The 21,938-nt window shown below is 60.0% G+C and overlaps 4 protein-coding genes and 1 non-coding gene across 5 annotated transcripts; 4 read left to right on the top strand and 1 right to left on the bottom strand.

Moving 5' to 3' along the window:
• Positions 1–5,927: 5,927 nt before the first annotated feature.
• Positions 5,928–12,199, top strand: TGFA (transforming growth factor alpha). The gene is made up of 6 exons (XM_027744317.2): positions 5,928–5,989; positions 8,334–8,387; positions 10,386–10,509; positions 11,012–11,161; positions 11,268–11,377; positions 11,586–12,199. The coding sequence occupies exons 1-6, from the start codon at positions 5,959–5,961 to the stop codon at positions 11,591–11,593; spliced, it is 477 nt and encodes a 158-aa protein (XP_027600118.1). The 5' UTR covers positions 5,928–5,958; the 3' UTR covers positions 11,594–12,199.
• Positions 12,200–13,035: 836 nt separating this feature from the next.
• On the top strand, positions 13,036–14,885 carry FAM136A (family with sequence similarity 136 member A). Its single transcript, XM_027744352.2, has 3 exons — positions 13,036–13,201; positions 13,772–13,912; positions 14,284–14,885. Exons 1-3 carry the CDS (start codon positions 13,109–13,111, stop codon positions 14,470–14,472), a joined length of 423 nt encoding a protein of 140 aa, XP_027600153.1. The 5' UTR covers positions 13,036–13,108; the 3' UTR covers positions 14,473–14,885.
• An 839-nt stretch (positions 14,886–15,724) lies between these two features.
• On the top strand, positions 15,725–17,244 carry SNRPG (small nuclear ribonucleoprotein polypeptide G). The gene is made up of 4 exons (XM_027744353.2): positions 15,725–16,006; positions 16,240–16,262; positions 16,800–16,924; positions 17,078–17,244. Exons 1-4 carry the CDS (start codon positions 15,975–15,977, stop codon positions 17,126–17,128), a joined length of 231 nt encoding a protein of 76 aa, XP_027600154.1. The 5' UTR covers positions 15,725–15,974; the 3' UTR covers positions 17,129–17,244.
• Positions 17,245–17,301: 57 nt separating this feature from the next.
• Positions 17,302–21,745, bottom strand: PCYOX1 (prenylcysteine oxidase 1). The gene is made up of 6 exons (XM_027746698.2): positions 21,642–21,745; positions 21,107–21,313; positions 20,174–20,348; positions 19,619–19,830; positions 19,275–19,427; positions 17,302–18,870 (listed from the first exon to the last, which is right to left on the bottom strand). The coding sequence occupies exons 1-6, from the start codon at positions 21,724–21,726 to the stop codon at positions 18,212–18,214; spliced, it is 1,491 nt and encodes a 496-aa protein (XP_027602499.1). The 5' UTR covers positions 21,727–21,745; the 3' UTR covers positions 17,302–18,211.
• A 95-nt stretch (positions 21,746–21,840) lies between these two features.
• Positions 21,841–21,911, top strand: TRNAG-CCC. Its single transcript has one exon. It is a non-coding gene; the product is annotated as a tRNA-Gly (tRNA).
• The last annotated feature ends 27 nt before the right edge of the window (positions 21,912–21,938 follow it).

Below are 21,938 nucleotides of genomic sequence, written 5' to 3'. Positions count from 1 at the left end.
GCAGAGTCCCCTCAGCCTTGGGGCCCTGTGGGGTCACACTTGATCCTTAAAAGGGGTCTGGGGGGTTGGGATGGAATGGGCTGGCACAGCAGCTCCTCTTCCCATTCCCATCTCATCCATGCAGGGGACCCTCGTGGTGCCACCAGCCTGTCACCTTCTGTGTGAGGGTCCCCTGGCACAGCTCCTGGATCCATTGGAATGCACAGCATTCCAATGTACAGGTGAGGTCTCTGGTCCCCACCACTGCCCAGAGCAGGGACACCGAGGTGGGGGACACCAAATTCCTGGACTCCCTGTCTGCCAGAGGGTCATTGCTGGCTCTTCCCAGCTCCATAATGAGCCAAACTCCGAGCTTTGGAGTGCTTTAGGGTCTGGCAGCAGTGGCTGTGCCGTGACCTCGCCAGGATCAGGAGCAGATCCCAACCTTCCCCTCCCAGTTTGTCTCCCTTGGGAAACGCAGGTGTGAGCTGTGTAAGATCTCAGGGATCTGCGAGTGCCTGGGAACATCCGATGGCTCCAGGGCCTTCCTCTGCTTCCCAAAGGAGTTCCGGAGAGCGCCTGGACCTGTCAGACCTGTGTGGCCTTCCCGGGGCAGGGACACATTCCAGCCGTTCCTGCGGGCTGAGTCACGCGTGGCTCCCGCGGCTCCTGGCCTGCGATCCTTCACCCCCATCTCCACTTCCCAAGGTGAATCATTCCCGTGGGAGGGAGCTGGGAATCGCCTATCGCACCGGGGAGGCTCAGCCCGGGGCAGGGACCACAACAGGGCTGTTTTCCCACGTTCCCGGGGAAGGATGGGAGCTCTGGGCATGATCCCGGGCAGCCGAGAGGCTGTGCTGGTGCCATCCCAAGGGGCCCATAACATCCCAAATCTCCTGGCTCTGGTTCTGGCAATGCCATCCCAAGGTGCCGATCCCATCTCAAGATGCCAATGCCATCCCAAGCTTTCCAGCTCCTGTTGTGCCGATGCCATCCCAAGGTGCCAATGCCCTCCCAAGGTACCAATGCCATCCCTCCCCTCCCATCTCTGGTTGTTCCACTGTCATCCCAAGGTGCCGATGCCATCTCAAGGTTCCAATGCCATCCCAAGGTGCCGATGCCATCCCAAACCTTCTGGCTCTGGTTCCGCCAATGCCATCCCCAGGTCCCAACACCATCCCCAGGTGCTGATCCCATCCCCAGGTGCCGGTGCCATGCCCTGCCCGGCTGCGGGAGCGGGCGGATTCCCGGGCAGGGGATGGATTCCCGGGCGGTCGCCGCGTGGGGAGCGGGGCCGCGGGCGCTGAGTCAGCGCTCCGGAGGGTGCGGAGCCGCTCCTGCCGGGCCGGCACAATGGGAGCGCTGGATAAACAGGCTGAACAAGGACAAACAGCTCCCGCGGGGGCACTGCCAGCATTGTGACCGCCCGGATTAATGGCCCGGACACTGAGAGCCTCTGTTCCACCGCCGGCTGCTTTCCGGGGGCTTTTTCCTGGCTGGACACCCTTTCCTGGCCCTTTGCCCTGCTCCGGTGGCTCAGGGAGAAAGGAAGGACACAGGGAGGAATCTCAAGCCTGAACACCTTAGCTGCATGGCTGGGGAAACCTGCCTGGGGGTCCCACCTGTGCTGGGAGGGTATCCTGAGCCTCCCAGCCCCTTCCCGGTGTCATTTGGGAATGTTGCTCCCCCAAAAGTCACCCCAACACCCTCCTGCCCTTCCCCACTCAGCCACTGAAAAACCTCAGAGGGATCCTGAGGGGGAGAAGGAGAACCAGAGCATGGATTTGGGGTCCCACTGCAATGCCCTGGGCAGATCCCTAGAAGGAGTAGGAGAACCAGAGTGTGGATTTGGGGTCCCACCACAAAACCCCAGAGGGATCCCAAGGAGGAGGAGGAGAACCAGAGTGTGGATTTGGGGTTTCTGAGGGCACAGCCAGACGTGCAGCCGCCCGAGTGCTCTCCAGGCTCGGGTCACCGCAGCTGAATGATCCCTGTGTCCGTGGCACGGGTGGACGTGGCTTCCCATGACCACAGCAGGTCACGGAGAGCTGGGAAACCCCAAAACACCTGGCACGGGGACCTGCCAGAGCCACCACAGGGTCGGCTCCGGAGCGGGATCAGCCCCTCTCCTGCATTCCCGGGGAGAATTCCTGCTCACTCTGGACATGCTGATCCCTGCTCTGCCACTGCTGGATAAACATATATTTAATATAATCTGGTGCTAACTGATCCATTATTGACATTATCCCGGGAGCTGCCAACCCGGAGCCGGCGGCATTCCGGCAGCCAACAAAGCCCTTGTTAGTGTCCAGCCTTGGACTGCTCCAAAATCCTTTATTTATGGAGGTTTTAGGTGAAAAAAGGGACATAAACAGAAAAGGGGGAGTAAGGAAAAGGGGAGGGAAGGGAGAAAACCCTGAGAAGTTATTTAGGAAAGGAAGAAAGAAAAAAAAACTGGAATAAAATGGACATTCACGGGGAAAATCCTGGCTATGAAAGAGCCTTTTAAGCCGGTGGAAAAACAGAACCTGTAAGATAAAGCCAGGAAAAAATTCCCAATAAAGCCCCATTTTTAGTGGGATGGAAGAGACATTGGAGGTGATGCCTGCCTGATAATGGGATGAAGATGCCCCGGGATGGGTCAGACCCCCAAAATTTGGGTCTGGGGAGATGTTGGAGGCACTGCCCTTCCAGTAACAGCCCTGGCATGGGCCAGACCCCCAAAATCCAGGATGGGGCAGCAGCGATCGGAGCATCCCGGGGCTGGGACTCTCCAGAGCAGCAACATTCCTGACCCTGGGAATAACATTTAATTTATTCTCAGCCCATATATTAAGAAAATAAACACGGGGGGGAGGAGGGGCTGTTCCCCCCCTCAGCCGCCGCCTGATTGATTTCAGGGCTCCCCGGAGCAGCCAAACCCATCCCGGCGGCTACAATTTGGGATTGTGTGAGGCGGCGGGAAGGGCCGGGGGGAGCCCAGCGCCGTGTTTTCCCTCTGCCTCATTTTCACCTTCCCCATCCAAAGCAAACAGGCGGCCGGAGGCTTTTCTGCCGGACACGAGAACACACAGCTCCCTTGTTCCTCACTTCTCCGGGGAGGGAGGGAAACGGGGGGATTGGGGGATTTTTTCCTGTTTTTTTCATCACCACATTGGAATATCGGTGATTAAAATCATGGGAGCACAAGAGGGATGAGAATCCACAGTGAGGAGAATATTCCCTGTCCATCCCAGGGGGCTGGAATTGTCCCCGTGGGGGCACAGAGGGTGTTTGGGGGGGGGGGGGAATTCCCCAAACCCCCAAAGTCCCATATTTTGGGTGAGTTTTCCCATCAACTGCTGCATGGAGGGGTCCAAAGCCTTGCCCTCCAGCCTGGATAAATCCCCAAATCCCACGTTTTGGGTGGGTTTCCCACTGGCTGCTGCATGGAAGGGTCCAAAGTGTCACCTTCCACCCTGGATATCCCACAGGCAGGGAAAGAGGAGGGAATGGAGGTTGAAGGGGAAAGGGTTTATACACCTTTTTCAGGGATTTGCCCTAAATTGATGGATTTATCCCAGATTCAACTCGGCTCTGCTGGATCTGTGGGATCTGCCCCTGGGAATGACCCTTTAATCCCAAACCCAGCATAAACCATGGACAAAGAGCAATTCCAAAAGGAAAACCCAACCCCCGGAGGCTCCCAGGGCAGGAACAATTAAAGAATCCCAATTTAATTATCCTTATAATCCCAAAATAACACCTGGCTTGGGTTTGTGGTTTTATAACTCAGGGAAGAGGAACTGGAGCCCTGGAACTCTGGAGCCAGCACTCGGAGAGGGCTGGATTGTGTGGGGTGATGTCCTGCGTGCTGCTTCCAGAGGGTGGGGATCGGGAATGTTGGTGGGGGTCGGGGGTGCTGGAGGGTGTTGGGAATGCTCATAGAGGATGTTGAGGAGTGTTGAGAATGCCAGTGGGTGCTGGGAATGCTGGAGGGTGTTGGGAATACTGGTGGGGGCTGGGAATGCTGGTGGATGTCAGGGATGATGGTGGGTGTCGGGAATGCCAGTGGGTGTCAGGAATGATGGTGGTGCCAGGGAGGAAAGAGTCACCTTTTCATACACCCTGCCCATGACATTCCAGGTGCTTTTGAGGTACTCGGGATCAGCCCAAATCCCTTTGGCTCCTCCTGCCCACTCCACTGCCCTGGCCCTGCCACCATTCCCATTCCAATGGCAGCTAATGCTTGCAATGCTGATTCCCAGTGGGTGGGAGGACGATGGCACGGGAGGAAACCTCTGCTTCCAAAGAAACCTCTTTGAAAACTCTGCTTCCCTGTTATCATCCCAGGAAAGCAGAAATGGGGGGAACACCCCACCTTTCCCATACTGGGATCGGCTCCCAGGGTGTTTTCCCCTTGGATGGCTGGAAGGGGAATCACTGGCAATGGCAGAGGATCCTTTATGGGGTTGGCGGGACCCCACTGAGTGCCACCCCAGGATATGGCAGCTGGATTTGTCCTGTCCTCGGGGATATATCTGCCTGGAGCAGCTGGGAAAGACTTGGGATGGTTGGGATGAGCCCCACTGGGTGGAAATGCCGTGAGTGCCTGAAGGAACAGAGAGCCCGGGATGTGCAGCCCACAGGGCCCCCCGTGATCCAACAGGCTCCAGTGGGATTTGGGGATGGCCATGGCACTGGGATGCTTGTGTTCTGAGGTAACATTCCAATGGATTTTGGGGTGCTGGGGATTCGGGATCGGCAGCGTTGGGAAGAGCTGGCTCCCAGCCCCTTCAAAGAGCCGCTTTCAAGTGCCGAGGGGAGATGGTATCACCTGGGAACGGGGAGGGCTGGGCCCCGCTCCCACCACAGGGCTGGGAGCAGCTCCCACGGGACGCCGGCACAGCCCGGCATGGCTGCAGGGACTCCTGGCACAGCGGGGTCCGGGTGGACCCCCTGCCTGTCCCCACCCCTGGGGGCTTCCATGGCTTAAATACGGTATCCCAGGGGATGATCCTCATGGATCACAGGGGATGTGTCAGCCACCAGATGGATTTGAGCCACCACAGTCTCTTTGTCCCCAAACAATGTCTCCACAACACATATCTTTCCCGAAAGGAATCCCAGCTGGGCCTGTCGGATTTTGGGATGACCAAGGTTGGGATCAGTGGGGTGGGGACCCTGTAGATTTTGGGCTGACCAAGGCTGGGATCAGCAGCAGTTGAGGATGATGAAGGATGTGCTGGCAGCAGATTTGGCAATCCGGGAGTCACGGGAGTGCACAGAGGGATGGGGGGGGCTCCTGGTTCCTCCTGCTCCCCCTCCTTGTGGGGACCCCGGTCAGGAGGTGTCACTGAGCTGGGGGCTCTGGGGGTGTTGGGACTCCAGGGAGTGTGGGGGGTCCCAAATGGTCCCATGGCAGAGACCCCGGGTAGTTCCATGGGGGTGTCCCGGATAGTCCGGTGACGGGGGCGCCCAGTGGGGCCACAGATAGTTCCGTGAGGGGGTCACGGATGACCCCGTGAGGGGCGCCCTGGATGTTCCCATGAGGGGGATCCCGAGCCGTCCCATAACGGGGGTCCCAGGCAGTGCCGTGAGGGGGGTCCGGGTGATCCTGCGAGGGCTGTCAGGACAGTCCCCTGAGGGGGGTCTCGGGCGGTTCCGGGGGGGGTCCCGGATAATGCCCTGAGGGGGTGTCTCGGTGCTGCCCTGAGGAGGGTCCCGGATAATCCCCTGAGGGGGTGTCTCGGTGCTGCCCTGAGGAGGGTCCCGCTGTCCCCTGAGGGGGTGTCTCGGTGCTGCCCTGAGGAGGGTCCCGCTGTCCCCTGAGGGGTCCGGTGGGCGGCGGTTCCCGCGCTGTGCCCGCCCCGGCCCGGCCGGTGCCGCCCATTTCCGCCGGGCGGAGCCGCCCCTCGGCCCCGCAGCGGCCCCGCCGCCACCGCCCGCCCCCGGCCCCGGCCCCGGCGCCGGCCCCGCTCGCTCCGGTGCAGCCCCGCCATGGCGGGCGGCCCGGCCGCGCTGGCCCTCGGTACGTGCGGGGCCGCTCCGGGACCGGGGGGCTCGGGGGGCTCCGGCCCGGGGGGTCCGCGCCCCGCCTGCCCCGCACGGACCCCGCCGAGGGGAGCGGGGGGGGACGCCCGCAGCCCCCTCCGCACTGGCGGGTTCTGAAGGGTTTGGGGGTTTTGGGGGTGGTTTGTGGTTGTTTGGTGCGCGAATGCCGTGAAATCCCATAAAATCCCCCGGGCGGTCGCTCCCGAAGTTCGTTCCCTGTGGGAAGGCGCCTTCGCCGCGACGCGTGAGTACGGCCCCGGCCGCTAATTAGGGCGGTTAATTAGAGCTGGGGGCTAATTAGAGCAGGGGTGGTGGTTGCCGGGGAAAGGGGGAGCAGGGGGAAGCGGGGGTTCTCCAGGATGGAGCGGGGCGATGCTGCGGATGGGACGGAGGCGCTTCCCAGGCTGGAAGTGGGATGAGTGTGGATGTGGGAGAACGCGGAGCCGGGTCCTGGGTGCCCCTCATGGGATGCGGCACCGGGAAGGATCCGCGGTTGGATTTGTCCCGCTGTCCTCCAGGAGGACGTGGTGTCCCCGCCTGTGTCACCCACAGCTCCGGGGCTCCTCGCCGGGGCAAGGGTTGTTCTATCCCGGTGGGAAAGAGCCGCTTGGCAGCGCTTGGATTCGGGAAAGTGGCTGGAATTGGCTCCGCTCCAGCTCTTGGAGCTGCTGCTTTGGCTCCGCGTCTCCGGATCCCTCGGGGGGTCTGAGAATCCCTTGAGGGTGTCGGTGACACCCCTCAGCTCATCCAGGGGCTCCCCTGGCCCCTCTGCTCATGCTGCTTCCCATTCCTGTGGCTCCAGACCTCTCCAACCCCGATGGTTGCCCACCTCGGGGGGCTGATCTGCAGGTTGCCCACCTGTCTGGGCGCTGTAATCCCCCATCCAGGAGCAGTGGCTCCTGGGGGATCAGATCCAAATCTCGATGGGGAGAGAGCTCTGGATAAAATGCATCAAGCCAGCAGATCGGAGCATCCACTTGGAATATCATGGAGAAGGGGAAAACCCCCTCCAGCACAACGTACATGCACCTAAAGGCTTCCAAGGGCTGGGCTGGAGCTGAGGGGAAATTGGAGCCAAGCGGATCAGGAGGGAAAACTTGGAGCAGGGAACAGACCCCAGCGATAACAGCGGAGGCAAGAGGAGCTGAGCCCTTTGCTGGGGGAGGAGGCTGGGAATTAGTGAGAGGGAGAACCGGAGGCTGGGAATTAGTGGGATGGAATTGTTGGATCTGTATCTATCCATCAGAAAGGCTTGGGAGTCCCTCGGTGAGCTGGGGGTTCATGCCAGCAGGGTGACTTCAGGGGGCTTGGCTGGCAGAGGAGGTGATGGCAAGGAGAGCTTCCCAAATGTCCCCAGAGAACGGGATGGGACTAGAAAACCAAGTGAGAGCAGCTGCCTGGGATGGCTGGTGGAGGCAGCCCCAGTCCAGGGGCCGGTCAGACCGAGGGTGTGGATTCCACTGTGTCCATGAGGTGTCCATGGGGAGCCACTGGAGCCCTCGGCTGGCGTTGGGGATGGAAAACTGCTGCCAAGGACTGGCACCAGTGACAAGGTGGTCACACGGGGCAAGCTGGGCTTCCCCCTCAGCCGGGCTTTGCAGGGGCAGATGTTACACCTGACAGGGAAGAGACGTTGGGAAGAGGCACTGCTGGAGCCAAGAGGGATCCCGGCAGGAGAACAGGCAAGCCAGAACTCTGGAGGGAGTGGTACAGCCACCCCATGGCACAGGGATGAGCCATTTCCCAAATAACACCTGGAGTGGAGGGCAGAATATCGGGACAAGCCGGAGCGGGGCTGGAGGACGGAGCACTGTCCAGCACTGAGCCAAAAAAATGGGAAAACCTGATTAAATTTCCATGGGAAGAAAACCCCTGAGGTCTCCAACAAAAGCAGGGAAGCCGTGGCTGATCCCTGAAGCTGCAGTGATCCCTGGAGCCGTGGTCAGTTCCTGAAGCTCCAGTGATCCCTGAAGCTCCAGGGCCGCTGGGATTTGCTGGATGTGAAGCCCGAGGGTCTGTCTCGCCTTTCTGCGCCGTTCGATTAAATCCATGCAGGAAATTGGGTCAAATCCAGGGAAGGGGCTGCTGCCCTCGGCTGGCTCCACAGCCCAGGAAGGCTCAGAGCGGGGGGGCCGCTCCATCCCCGCTAAGGGGGCAGCTCGGGGGGGTCATTCCAAGCCTTCCCGTCCTGCAGCCCCTCCTTCTGCCTGCACAAGGAATTCCTGCGTTTTCCTTAAAACTCTTGGAGTGATTTTGGTGAACCCTCTCAGCTTTTGGGGGGTCACAGCGTGGCTGATTCCCATCTCTGCCCCTTCCCACAGGTGTCCTGCTCGCCGCGTGCCACGCGCTGGAGAACACCACGGCAGCCCGGAATGGTGAGTGTGCCAGTGGGAATTGTGGGGTATCCGTGTTTCCAGCCTGCCTGGGATCAGCCACATGGATGCTCTGGCATCCCACCCTCCTCCCTGCAGGATAATGGGGCGCTGGGTGGGATCCTGCCCCCACAGGGACTTTATCCCTAAGGAAAAACTGGGCTCTGCAGTGGCTGTTGTCCATGCACCTTGCTTTTGGGGGGTGGAAATTCCTCAGAGTCCTGCTGCGTGACCACTCGGAAGTGTGTCCCACCGGGAAGCTGCTGGTGCCTGACGGTCCTGGCGGCACCGGGAGGATAAATTGGCTCATTCATGGAAGTGGCACAATGGGCTGTGCCAGCCCAGGGCCCTTCGCTCCCAGCACAGCTCCGATGGGATGTGCCAGCCTCGGGAAGGGCTGGCTGCAGGCGGGGCTGGGACATTTGGGGCTGGAAATGCTCCCTTTGGGGCTGGACACCCTTTCCTTTTAGGGCTGGGAAACCTTTTCCTTTTGGGGCTGGGAAAGTCTCCCTTTGAGGCAGGAAAACTTCCTTTGGGGCTGGAAAATGGGATAGTTCAATGGCGTCGTTTGGGAAAGTGGTGCCAGGAGGCTTTGGAGCAAAACCCTGTGGCACTACCATCACCCTGAGGGTGCTGGCAGCCCTTTTGCTGATGGATGTGTGCCCAACCTCCCTTTGGGGCTGGGAAACCTCCTTTTGGGACTGGAAAATGGGATGGTTCAACGGCATTGCTTGGGAAGCATTAAAGGGAACGGTGCTGGGAGGCTTTGAAGTAAAACTCTGTGGCAGGGAAGGCACCCTGAGGATGCTGGCACCCCCCTTCCCAGTGGATGTGTTCCCAATCTCCTTTTGGGGCTGGGAAATCTCATTTTGGGCTGGCAAATCTCCTTTTGGCGCTGAATAATGGGATGGTTCAACAGCATTATTTGGGAAGCAGTGCTGGGAGGTTTGGGAGCAAAACCCCGTGATGGGGTTGGCACTGGCATCCTGAGGATGCTGGCAGCCCCTTTCCCAGTGGATTTGTGCCCATCCCAGAGGCTGGAGGGTGGGAGCTGATCCGAGGGGACACTGCAGGGACAGGGATCCTTGGGGTGGGAGGAGGAGGAGGAGGAGTTGGCTGCAATGTGGGCAACAGCTGGGAATGCCGAGGCTGAACAGGAGCCAGGATACCCCGGGAACTGTGCTGGATCCAGGGATGCACCACAGGGACAAAGGGACGTGCTGCCTCTTCCAGCCCTGCTGGTCCATCCTCAGCAATTCCAGGGGGCTCCGAGCCTGGCATGGGGGGCTTGGAATCCGGGGGGCACAGCAGGCACAGGCTTGGATTTGTGGGTTAAAACCCTAAAAAGGGGTAGTTTTGTAAAGATATTCCAACCAGAAGGAGGAATCTGGGCTCTCCTGGGATATTCCATCCCTGGGGATGGAGGTGTCGGGGTTTTCCCGGCGAGGCGCTGATTTTGGCAGCGATTCCCACTGTGAACTCCAAATCCCTGTGGGAGCCATCCCGCTCCGTGGTTCCTCGCCTGGGCTCCCCGAGGACCCGGAAGCATTCCCGCATCCATGGCTTTAATTACCCTGGCCTGCCATAAATCCACGGCACAGGAACTTGAGGTGGCTTTGAAACGACAGCGATCGGATGTGCTTTATTCCCGGGATAATCCCAGTGCAGGATATTTGCTTCCCGTGTCTATAATTCAAACCAGCGTGGGATGTAATGGAAAACAGGATCCCGGCAAAGCCACCGGCTCGGGCAGAGCTGCAGCGACTCCGACGTTCTTTAACTCTCTCCTCCTCCATTTTAAGCTCTTTAGGAAATTCCTTCAGGATTATTTTTTGCTGCTGGTTTAAGCAGGACCCGTCTGGGCTCCCTTGGGTGGTCACTGGACTGTATCCCACGTGCTGATCCCAAAATAAAGCCATCCAGCCCCAAAACAGAGCTGGGTAGGTGTTGGGCTTGGGAAATTCCCTAAAAATGCTGTTTTGTCCTTGTTTTTGCTCCCAGCTCCAGGCCCACCGGTGGCAGCGGCCGTGAGGTCCCACTTCAACGACTGTCCTGACTCCCACAGCCAGTTCTGCTTCCACGGCACCTGCCGGTTCCTGGTCCAGGAGGACAAGCCAGCGTGTGTGTGAGTGCCGGGAAACCTCTGGGGTGCAGCTCCTGGGGCTTCCTTGGGGTCTTCCCTCGTCTGTGCCGTGGGGATCCCCAAAGAGCCAGGTTGAGCCTGGCTTTGCTGGCTGCCAGCGGGTCCTGGGGCTGCCTCTGGTGTCCATCCCATGTGTCCTTGTTCCCAGGGTGACTCCCCTGTCCCTCCCATTTGTCCCTGGGGCTGACTCCCATGTCCCTCCTGTGTGTCCCTTATTCTGGGCTGTCTCTGCTGTCCCTCCCCTGTGTCCCCTATCCCGGGGTGACTCTTGTCCCTGCGGTGTGTCCCCTGTCCTGAGGTGACTCCTCTGTCCCTCCCCTGTGTCCCCTGTCCTGAGGTGACTCCTCTGTCCCTCCCCTGTGTCCCCTATCCCGGGGTGACTCCTCTGTCCCTCCCCTGTGTCCCCTATCCTGGGGTGACTCCTCTGTCCCTCCCCTGTGTCCCCTGTCCCAGGGTGACTCCGCTGTCCCCGTTCCTGGTGCAGGTGCCACTCTGGGTACGTGGGGACACGCTGTGAACACGCCGACCTCCTGGCCGTGGTGGCTGCCAACCAGAAGAAACAGACGATCACAGCCCTGCTCGTGGTGGCCGTGGTGGCCTCGGTGCTGCTCATCTCTGTCTGCGTCCTCATCCAGTGAGTATCCGGGGCCGGGGGCACCCCGGGGCATCCAGCACCCCCCGGATACATCCCGGGGAGGGGCCTGGGACCCCCTGACCGCCCCCTCCCCGCTCCCTTCCAGCTGCTGCCGCCTGCGGAAGCGATGCCCGTGGTGCCGGGAGCCCGGAGGGGGCCAGGAGAAACCAGGGGGGCTCCTCAAGGGGGGCACCTCCTGCTGCCACGCTGAGACAGGTGAGGGCTGGGGGGACCTCCTGCTGGGACAGGGAGGGGACAGGGGGCACCTGAGGGGTGGCACCTGCTGCTGAGACAGGTGAGGGACAGGGGACACCTGAGGGGTGGCACCTGCTGCCATGCCAAGACAGGTGCCCGGGGGCACCATGGTGGGACCACAACCACCAGCACCCCGGGGTATAACCCACTGCCCCCTCCTTCCCCACAGGTGTGTGACGGAGCCAGGACCCCCCGGACCCCGGGAATGGCACAGCACCTCTCCTCTGCTTTCGGTCTATTTTCTGGGATGTTTTCCCCCTTTTTCCTCATTTTCCCACCACCACGGAAGAAGCAAGGCAGGAACGTACTCAGCAGCACCAGCAGAGCCACGGGCCCGAGCCCTGGCCTTGTGCCAGTGGGCTTTGCCTTCGGTTTTGGGTTGTTTTCCCTGGTTTTTGCCTCCTGGATGATTGTTTTTAAACCAGAACCCCGGCAGGATGGGGCTTTATTTTTCTACAGAGACAGAACCTCGGCAGCCACTCGGCCCATGCTCATTTTGGGGACAAATACAAGCTTTTTATTAATAATAAAATGAACCTTAATCCTAGGAAACCTCCTCGGGCTGGAGCTCCAACCTCCAGCACGGCCTTAATCCTCCCCGTAGTCCTTCTCATAACCAACCTGGCGCTTTTTCCTCTGTTTTTTGGGTTATTTTTGGTTTTTTTTAAGTCATGGTTACTCTTATGTCTTCTGTATATGTTGCACTGAAAGTTAATATTTAATGTTTTAATTTATTTTGTGTGGTTTAAATTAATTTTGATTCCTATAAATATGTTCTTGTGATCGCCTGGTCTTTTTTTTTTTCCCTCTCCTAATACCTGGATTAGAGTTATTTAAGTGATATAAAAGACACTTTTTTTCAGAAAACTCGTGGTTTGGGGCTTTTTTGGGGGGATATTTGTGAAGGAGGTGCTGGGTCCTGTGACAGGGTGGGGAGTACCCCCAGGGTGCAGGACTGATGCTCCAGTGATGGGCTCAGCCCCCTTTTCCCATGTTTTTATACCAAATCATGAAGCCAGGAGTGAGGAAAGGGTGGACCTGCAGAATTTGGGGGCCTGGGGGGCCACATCCCCACCCCCCCAGCAGCATGGGGGATGTGTTTGGGGGAGGGTGAGCCAGAGAATTCGGGGGGCTGCAGGATCTCATCCCTGACCCAGCCCGCCAGCACTGTCAGGGATGTGTTTGGGGGGGGAACACAGCGAATTTGGGGTGTTGCTTTTCCTCCATGGCCAGTTTGGGGGGTGAGGGGGGAATGACCTTAATCCTTGTTCTGGATTAAAGTCATAGGGGGTGACCCCGGTCATTGCAGCACGTGGCAGGGGGGGTTGCATTGCCCCCCTGGCCCCCCCATGGGGCCCCGCTCGCCCCCCCCCGTTTTTTGGGGGGCGAGCATTGCAGTGAGGAGGGTGGGCACTGCCCCCGCCCCGAGCCCCCCGGTTTTGGGGGGTGGACATTGGAGCACGGGGGGGTTGTATCGCCCCATCCACCCCACCCCGAGCCCCCTGGGGTTGCCCGGCCCGACCTCTCCCCCCCCCGCCCCGGTGTTTGGGGGGCAGCAGGGGCTGGGAATTCCTCGATTCCCTGGGATACACCCCGATGGTTCCCGTCCCCCCGGCCCGGCCCTGGCCCGGCCCCCCCGACCCCAGCCCGGCCCCGCTCGGGGCGGGCCCGAGGCCGCGGTGCCGGGCGGGGATGGCGGAGGCGGAGGCGGCGCAGGGCCGGGTCCAGGCGGCCGTGGAGAGCGCGGTGCAGGGGCTGGAGCGGGAGCGGATCCGCGCCATGCAGGTACCGGGACGGGGGGGACACGCCCGGGGGGCTCCAGGGCCGCGCAGGGGCCGCTTCCCCCCCAGCCCCACGTGTGACCCGGGCAGCGCCGTGACCAGCCCTGTGAACCCCCCCCGTGCTTGTTCTCTGTCCCCACACACACCATGTGTCCCCTACACGTGCCCTGTGCCCCCTAAATATGCCCTGTGCCCCCCCCACGCCCCGTCCCCCCCATTCCCAGGGCAGCTGCAGGCTCAGGGGGCTCCTCCTGGGGTCTCCCACAGAGTGTGGGGGGTGTCCCCCACGCTGACCCCCCCTGACACGCCCCCACACTGCCCCCCTGCTTGCCATGCCCCTCTGGATGACCCCACTAACCCCCCCCGTCCCCTCCACACCCCTGGGGGTGCCCCTCATTAGCCCCCCTCCCCTCCACGTCCCTGGGGGGGGTCACTCACTGCCTCCCCCTCCTCTCCCTGTCCCTCAGGGTGTCCCCCATCAACTCCCCTGTCCCCTCCACGTCCCTGGGGGTGCCCCCATTAACTCCCCCCTGTCCCTGGGGGTGTCCCCTCTCACCCTGTCCCCCGTGCCCAGGGTGCCATGTTCCGGTGCAGTGCCCGTTGCTGTGAGGACGGCTCAGCCTCCATGCAGGAGGTCCAGCGCTGCATCGAGCGCTGCCACGCGCCCCTGGCCCAGGCCCAGGCCATCGTCACTGCCGAGCTCGAGCACTTCCAGGTGAGACATTCCCCCCCCAGTGCCAGCCCCGTGCCCCCCAGCACACCCTGAACCAGCCCTGCCCACCCCCACACCCTGTGCAGGGCCTGACCCCCCCCAAATCTCTGCACCCCCTTACTGCATGTCCTGTGCCCCCTAAATATGCCCTCTGCCCCCCAGTGCATCTCCTCTGCCCCCCAACACACCCTGTGCCCCCCAAAACACCCTGTGCCCCCCATTGTATCTCCTGCATCCCCCAACATTCCCTGTGCCCCCAGACATGCCCTGTGCCCTCCATCCAGTGCATCTCCTGTGCTCCCCAACACCCTGTGTGCCCCCCAGCACCCCCCATACAGCCCATGACCCCCCCAAATCCCTGTTTCCCCCCCCAGGACCGGCTGAGCCGCTGCTCCCTGCAGTGCCGGGACCAGGCGAAGGACGCGCTGGACTCGGGGGGCTCGGAGCCCAAGGTGAGGGGGCAGCTGGACGCCTGCCTGGCCTCCTGCGGGGACCAGCACCTGCGCCTCGTGCCCCTCATGGCCAGGAAGATGAGGGACGGGCTGGCTGCCATCCAGCAGTGATGGGGGGGCACCAGGGAGACCCCCCCCAACGGCCTCATCAAAGGAGAGCGGCTGCGGGGACCCGGGAATTCCCAAAGTGCAGCTGGGACACACTGAAGGACATTGGTACCACCCAAACCCTGCCTGGGACCCCCCAAAATATACTTGGTACAACCCAAAACTCACCTGGGACCCTCCAAATACACCTGGGAGTTCTCAAAACGTACCTGGGATACATCAAAACTCACCTGGGATTCACCAAAGGACATTGGTACCACCCAAACCCTGCCTGGGACCCCCCAATATACACTTGGTACAACCCAAAACTCACCTGGGACACCCCCCCCAAAATACACCTGAGCTGGTTCTGGCTTCTCCTGCACCCCAAAATACAGCTGGGACACCCCCCCAAATACACCTGGAAATTCCCAAAACACGCCTGGGATACACCAAAAGATATTGGTACGACCCAAAACTCACCTGGGACCCCCCCCAACTGGGATTCCCCAGAACACAGGAGGGGCCCCTCCCGTGGGTGCTGGGGGTGTCCTGAGTGGGTGGGTGAGGGTGGGGCTGGTGGGCACCCCCATCTTGGGGGCTCGGGGGAGGATGGGGCACACAAGCGGGGCTGCTGGGCACCCAGGGGGGCACCCCCAACTTGAGGGGCTCGGGGGGCTGTGGTGGGGAGGGTGGGGCCGGGGGCACCCATGGCCCTGCTCGGGCAGGGGGAGCCCAGAGCGCTCTGTGCGGGGCGATGCTGGTGTGGGGTGACCCCAAATGTGCTGGGGGGCGGTGGGGGGCGTCTGCAGGGCCCAGGGGGACCCCCCCTGTGTGTGTGTACGTGGCGTGGGGCGGCTCCTGCACACGGGCACAGCCCCGGGGTGAGCCCCAGCCACACACACATTGCACACATGTGCACACATGTGCACACACCCCGTACATGCACCGCACACGTATGGACATGGGCACACATGTATAACACACATGTACACATACATGTACACACATGCGCACACACCCTCTACACACCTCCTACACACATGCACACACACACTGTGCACACATGGCACGCATGTGGACACATGCACACAACATGTGCACACGTGCACTCACCTCACACACGCGCACACACACATTCATTCACACACGTGTTCTCACACACCCATACACACACATGCACATGTTCTCACACACACACATACACACACGTGTTCTCACACGCACGTGTTCTCACACACACATGTTCTCACATACACACACACGTGTTCTCACACACCCGTACACACACACATGTTCTCACACACACACACACGTGTTCACACGTGTTCACACCCGCACACCCCATGGCGGCCGTACCGTACCTCCCGTAAAGCCTCGCACTCCCGCTCCCCCCAACCTACCGCGCCGCTACTCGAATCAGTGCGGTAGCGGCGCCGCGGGCTGCCATTGGCTGGCGGGCCGCAGTGGCGTCGAGGCGCGGTGACGTCAGAGCCAGCGCGCGGCAGGGACGAGCTGAGGGCGCCATGAGCAAAGCGCACCCGCCGGAGCTGAAAAAGTGGGTCCGGGGGCGGCACCGGGGGTGGGACCGGGCCGGGGACCGGGTCGGGGGGCGAGGGGGCCGGGGGGAAGCGCGGGGGCCGCCGCTTGCCGCGGTTCCGGCGTGCACCGCGCTGTCATGGCGGCGGCGGGGTGGTCGCCCCGGTGTGATGGCGGCGGTGGAGGGTGCAGGGGGGTCTCTCGCCCCGTTTCCCCCCCGCCGGTGCTGACCCGGCCGCCGTTTCGTTGCAGGTTCATGGACAAGAAGCTGTCATGTGAGTCCCGTGGCTGATCCCGCCCCCGCGGGGGGAACGGGACCCCTGCCCCCCCCCGCTCCCCCGTGATGCCGTTTTGGGGACCCTCCCGGCCCCTCTGCCGCTCACAGTGCCCGGGAACCCTGCCTCGCTCCCTCTCATGGCCCCTGGTATCAGGGCCCTCCACCCACGCCGGTCCCCCGCACGGCCCCTGATTTTGGGGACCCCCTCACAATGCCCAGGGAGGAGGGTCCTGCCCAGCACAGACCAGACCCCCTGGAGCAGACCCTGCCTAATTTCAGGCTTCACAATCCACTAATTTAAATTAAAATCCATTGAAGTTACAACCCATTAAGACCTAATCCAAAAACTTAAGTATAATATTAATTTAAAACTCCCTTTTTCTCCCTCTCTCCCCTCACCCCCTCAACGGGCTGCACTAAACCCTCCCCATTAACACCCCCCACACGTGTCCTGCCCCTCCCGGGCTGCGGTTTTGGGGTGAATCCCTCCCGTTTTGGGGTTTGCCCTTCCCTAACCCCCCTGGGTTCCCTGCAGTGAAGCTGAACGGGGGCCGACACGTGCAGGGGATCCTGAGGGGCTTCGACCCCTTCATGAACCTGGTCATCGACGAGTGCGTGGAGATGGCGCCGGGCGGGCAGCAGAACAACATCGGCATGGTGGTGAGTGCACTGGGGGCACTGGGACGGACTGGTGGGCACAGACAGGGCCGGCGTGGGCAGAGCAAGGGACAGGTGTGGGATGTGTCAGCCTGGGCTTTACAGAGCTTTGGATGCCGTCTCCATCCTGCTGCACTCTCAACTTTCCCCTTCCAGGTGATCCGAGGGAACAGCATCATCATGCTGGAAGCTTTGGAACGAGTATAACTCTGGAAGAACCCAAATCCCGACCCACCGGTGCTGTTCCCTCCCCCAGGATGATGCCCACGAGGATACAACTATTTTGTTTTGTTTTAAAATAAATTTTGTAATGGTTGACATAACTCATCCTTACATCATTTTTTGCCAGCTGGGTGTTAATTCCACTCCCAGTCTCAGGAGAACTTTAAAGGAGCCTGAATTTATTGAAGAGGGTGTTAAATTTGTGCTACTTCTGGTGTTATTCATGTTATTTCATGACTTAAAAAAATGTCAGGCCATGAAATTCCTTATTAACTCCTTCACACACACATACAGCGATGGATATTTGTGGGTTTCCTTCTTTCCCACCCATTTTGGCAGCTTGCAGCACACAAGTTCCCCTCCCATAAGCAGTTTGGGAAGCTAATTAAACCCCAGTTTCCACCCTGAGGAATAATTAGTTGGTAGACAGTTTGGAAAGTAGCTGAGGCAGAGAGATGGACAGTCAAGGAGTGGATATTCCAAGCTGGAGAAGGGATATCACAGGGTTATCAGAATAGGGATAGGGATATCAGCAGGGCTTCACAGTGATCCTGAGCTGGGAGGGAACTTTTGGGGTCAATATGGCACTTTTGGGGTCAATGTGGCACTTTGAATGACTTCTCTAATCTCAGACAGGGATAGCTGGAGCAGTTTGAGGAAAAGGCATTTGCTTGAGGAAAACGTCCTGGCTCGCTTGGGAATGCCTCCTGTGCCACTTCACCCCTGTCCTGCCCCCTCTTGGGTTGGCCAAATGGCCTCAAGTTGCACCATGGGAGGTTTAGGTTGGATATGAGGAAAATTTTCTTCATGGAAGGGGTTGTTCAGCCCTGGAAGCGTTCAGAAATCACGTGGATGTGGCATAATTAGTGGTGACCGTGGTGGTGGTGTTGGACTTGATGCTCTTGAAGGTCTTTCCCATGGTGGTGGTGTTGTCAGACGTTGGACTCGATGATCTTAAAAGCCTTTTCCAAACCTATCCCACAATTCTACAGAACACCCTGGGTGGGCTCAGCAGGGAGTTGCTGTTCGTTAGTGTTAATGAACCCCAGGGCCCCCCCTCCCCGGGGGTCAGAGCTCCGTTTTGAGCTTCTCGTGCAGGCCCTCCTGGTCGATCCTGTCGGAGCGGCCGTGCCAGCGGTGGAAGGCGAGGAGGGCGGCGTTCCTGGCGGCGATGGCACACATCTCCATGGCGCTGGCCGCCCGCTCCAGCCCGTTCAGGTAGTACACGTGGTCGTGCAGGATGATGGGGGGGCATTTCTCGGGAGGGCTGTACTGGGGATACGCCAACCACGACTTCACCTTGACCGAGTCGTACGAGGAGAAGAGCAGGGTGAGCTGCTCCTTGGTGAGCACTTCGTTGGAAAATATCTTCCAGATGGCTGATTCCAGTGGTAGCTTCCCGTCCCCAGTGGCGTCCCCCACGGGGTGCACCACCCCCAGGCTGTTGATGAACAGCTTGGGGTTCTCCGTGGTGAAGATGCCGCTCAAATGAAAGGCCTGTGGGTCCTGGTAGCCAAAGAAAGAGGTGTTTAACCGCCCGTGCACCAGGGTGGTGACAGTCTGGTGGTAGGGATTTGGGAATTCCGGGACGGGAGGGTCGAAGTTCCTGAAGGTGATGTTGGCCATGCTGCGGCCCAGCGGAGCAGCGATGATGACCATGTCGTACGTGTCCCCTGTCAGCCCTGAGGACGTGTTGTAGGTGACCTGGTACAGCTTCACAGGATCCCCTGCAGAGAACAGCTCAGTTATCCCACCTCCTGACGGGAGGGAATCCCATTTTTCCCATTTGGGTTTATAGTACCAGCTTAGCTGTCAGCTGAGTTTTGAGTCCTGTTTACATGGAATGGTTTGGGTTGACAGGGATCTTAAAGCCCATCCAGTCCCACCCCCTGACATGGGCAGAGACACTTTCCACTATCCCAGGTTGCTCCAAGCCCCGTCCAACCTGGCCTTGGACACTTCCAGAGATGGGGCAGCCACAGCTTCTCTGGGAATTCCATCCCAGCCCCTCCCCACCCTCCCAGGGAAGAATTTTCATCCTGAAAGCCCAAGGAGCTGCAGCCATGGGGCTGAGGGTGGTCTCCAGTGTTGCCATTCCCCTCCCCACTGAGGGAAATCCACCCCAACTCACCACTGGGCCTGGGTCTGATTTTTGGCTCTATGGACACAACTGTTCCAGGGATAACATCAGCCTTGGAGGCATAGAGGAGGCCGGGGCAGACGAGTTTGTTGCCCCCTTTCACAGACCAAAGACCTGACTGCACCCCGGCCAGAGAAACAGCACCTGCAAGGAAACCACTATCATTTGGTGTCATTGTGTAGGGAAGCACTGGAAAGGCAAAGCGGAGAATTAGGGGGGATAAATATCCCTTTGGGGCTCAGCTTGGAGTCCAGGGAGCAGGAATCCCAACACCTGTGAAGAGCATGAGGTCCCTGGGACAGCCAGGATGGGAGACTGACCTCCAAAACACTCACCTACAAAGGCATTGATGTTGACTCCTTGCCCATAGTTAACCCTCATGACCGGACAGATGACCTCGTTGATGAATTTTTGGGAGAACCCCGCTCTCTGCAGGGCCTCGTCGATGCTCTGGTTCAGCATCCGCATGAAGTCGTCCCCTCCCAGGGCGTGCACCAGCTGCTCATTGCTGCTGAAGGCGTAGTCGTGCATCTGGTAGCGATAGATCCTTTAATTGGAGACAAGGAATTCGTTATTAATTATCTCTGTGGCTCTGGGAAGCTGTTGGGGATCTCATGATGTAGCTCCCAGCCCTTCGTGGGAGCAGCAGGACAAGGGCCTGGAGGGACAGGACAAAGAGGGGAGGTTTAGGTTGGGTATAAGGAATTTTTTTATGATGAGGGTGGGGAGGCCCTGGCACAGGTTGCCCAGAGAAGCTGTGGCTGCCCCATGCCTGGAAGTGTCCAAGGCCAGGTTGGACGGGGCTTGGAGCAACCTGGGCTAGTGGAAGGTGTCCCTCAGATGGTTTTTCCATCTTTTTCGCACTTCTCCCCTCTGAGGGCCCAACATACCTCATGAACTTGTCCAGGATGTCCTCCACCCACATGGACATGCGCAGGGGGTTGAGCCCATAGTGCCAGAGCTGCTTGAGGAGGTTGATGATGTACCAGCTGCTCTCCTCAAACACAAACTCCTCCCCGTTGTAAACGCCAGCGAGGCTGCCCGGGACTGGGGTGGCTGAGAGGCCTTCAGGAAAAGGGGTGAAAACATTAATTTAGGGAAAAGAAGAGCTCTTACACCTTGATTTTACCTTTCTGAGACAACCTGGCTTTGCGTTGATAAGGGTGAGTGACGAGACTGGATTATTCCCAAGGGATGGAAAGGGGAATTAGCTCTTGACAAGGAGCCAGGAAGTGATCTGAGGTGACTTTTGGACCTTTATTAAGGCATTAATGGGTCACTCATGGGAAGGGGGTGTCCCACTTCCATTGGGATGTGGGTTTCCTTTGCCTGGAGGGGGGCTGGGGTACCACAGGGGCTATAGGGAGAAGATATGGGGGGGCTACTGGGGAAAGACATGGAGGGGATATTGGGGAAAGAAGAGGGACCATTAGGGAAGGATATGAAGGGCTATTTGAGAAAGGAAGGAGGGCTCTTGGGAAGGATATGGGGGGCTATTGAGGAAGAAACGGAGACTGCTGGGGAAGGACATGAGGGGGATTTGGGAAAAGGAGGAGGACTGCTGGGGAAGGATATGTGGGGGATATTGGGAAAAGAAGAAAGAGGGGGGACTACTGAGGAAGAATATGGAAGACTTTGGGAAAGGAAGGAAGGCTCTAGGGAAGGATATGGATGGGCTACTGGGGAAGAAAGGAGGGCAAGACCTGTTCTTTAGAGGGATGTCCCCCAGCAGAGTGGGATCCAGAGCATGCCAGGGGGATGATTTTGGGATCAAGGGATGATTTGGGGGCTGGAGGACACTGTGACTGGGGATCCCCACTCACCCAATTCCTTGACAAAGTGCTTCATGTGCAGGTTGAGGGGGTGGATGATGGACCCCCCGGCCTCGTAGGCGGCCCCCTCGACGTCCAGCGTGGCCAGCCGGCCGCCCACCGCCGCCTTCTCCAGCACGTCCAGCCGCACGCCCGGGCCGAACTTCTGCCGCAGGAAATACGCGGCGGCCGAGCCGCCGATCCCGCCGCCCACCACGGCTGGGGAACGGGGCCGGTCACCTCCGCGGGTCCCTCACAGCCCCCGGCCTTCACAGATCCCCTCACGGGCCCCTCCGTCACAGATCCCCTCACAACCCGCCTTCTCACCCTCCTCACAGATCCCCTCACAACCCGCCTTCTCACCCTCCTCACAGATCCCCTCACAACCCCCCTTCACACCCCCCCCAGATCCCCTCACAATCCCCCTTCTCACCCTCCTCACAGATCCCCTCACAACCCCCCTTCACACCCCCCCCAGATCCCCTCACGGGCCCCTCCTTCACATCCCCTCGCGCTCCCCGCACCCCCTGTCCCTCCCCGGCCGCACCGATCCTGGCGGGCGCATCGCGGCGGCCGCGGGCGGGCGGGCAGAGCGCGGCGAGGAGCAGCAGGAGCGGGCACAGGCCGTGCATGGCGCCGGGCCCGGGCGCAGGACGCGGCCGAAGGGCGAGGGGCGGGCCGGGAGCCGGCGCAGGGCCGGAAGCCGCTGGGATGATGAGGGGCCGGGAGGGGAAGTTGTAGCAACCGCGCCGCTGGTGTAGTGGTATCATGCAAGATTCCCATTCTTGCGACCCGGGTTCGATTCCCGGGCGGCGCATTGAGATTTTAGTCCCTCGACCTTTAA

The sequence above is a fragment of the Pipra filicauda genome, unplaced genomic scaffold (assembly GCF_003945595.2).
Source record: "Pipra filicauda isolate LSUMZ 115617 unplaced genomic scaffold, ASM394559v2 scaffold462_size518177_pilon, whole genome shotgun sequence".
NCBI lineage: Eukaryota > Metazoa > Chordata > Aves > Passeriformes > Pipridae > Pipra > Pipra filicauda.
The sequence above is the reverse complement of the archived record's forward strand: the minus strand, read 5'-3'. Positions and strand labels throughout refer to the sequence as shown.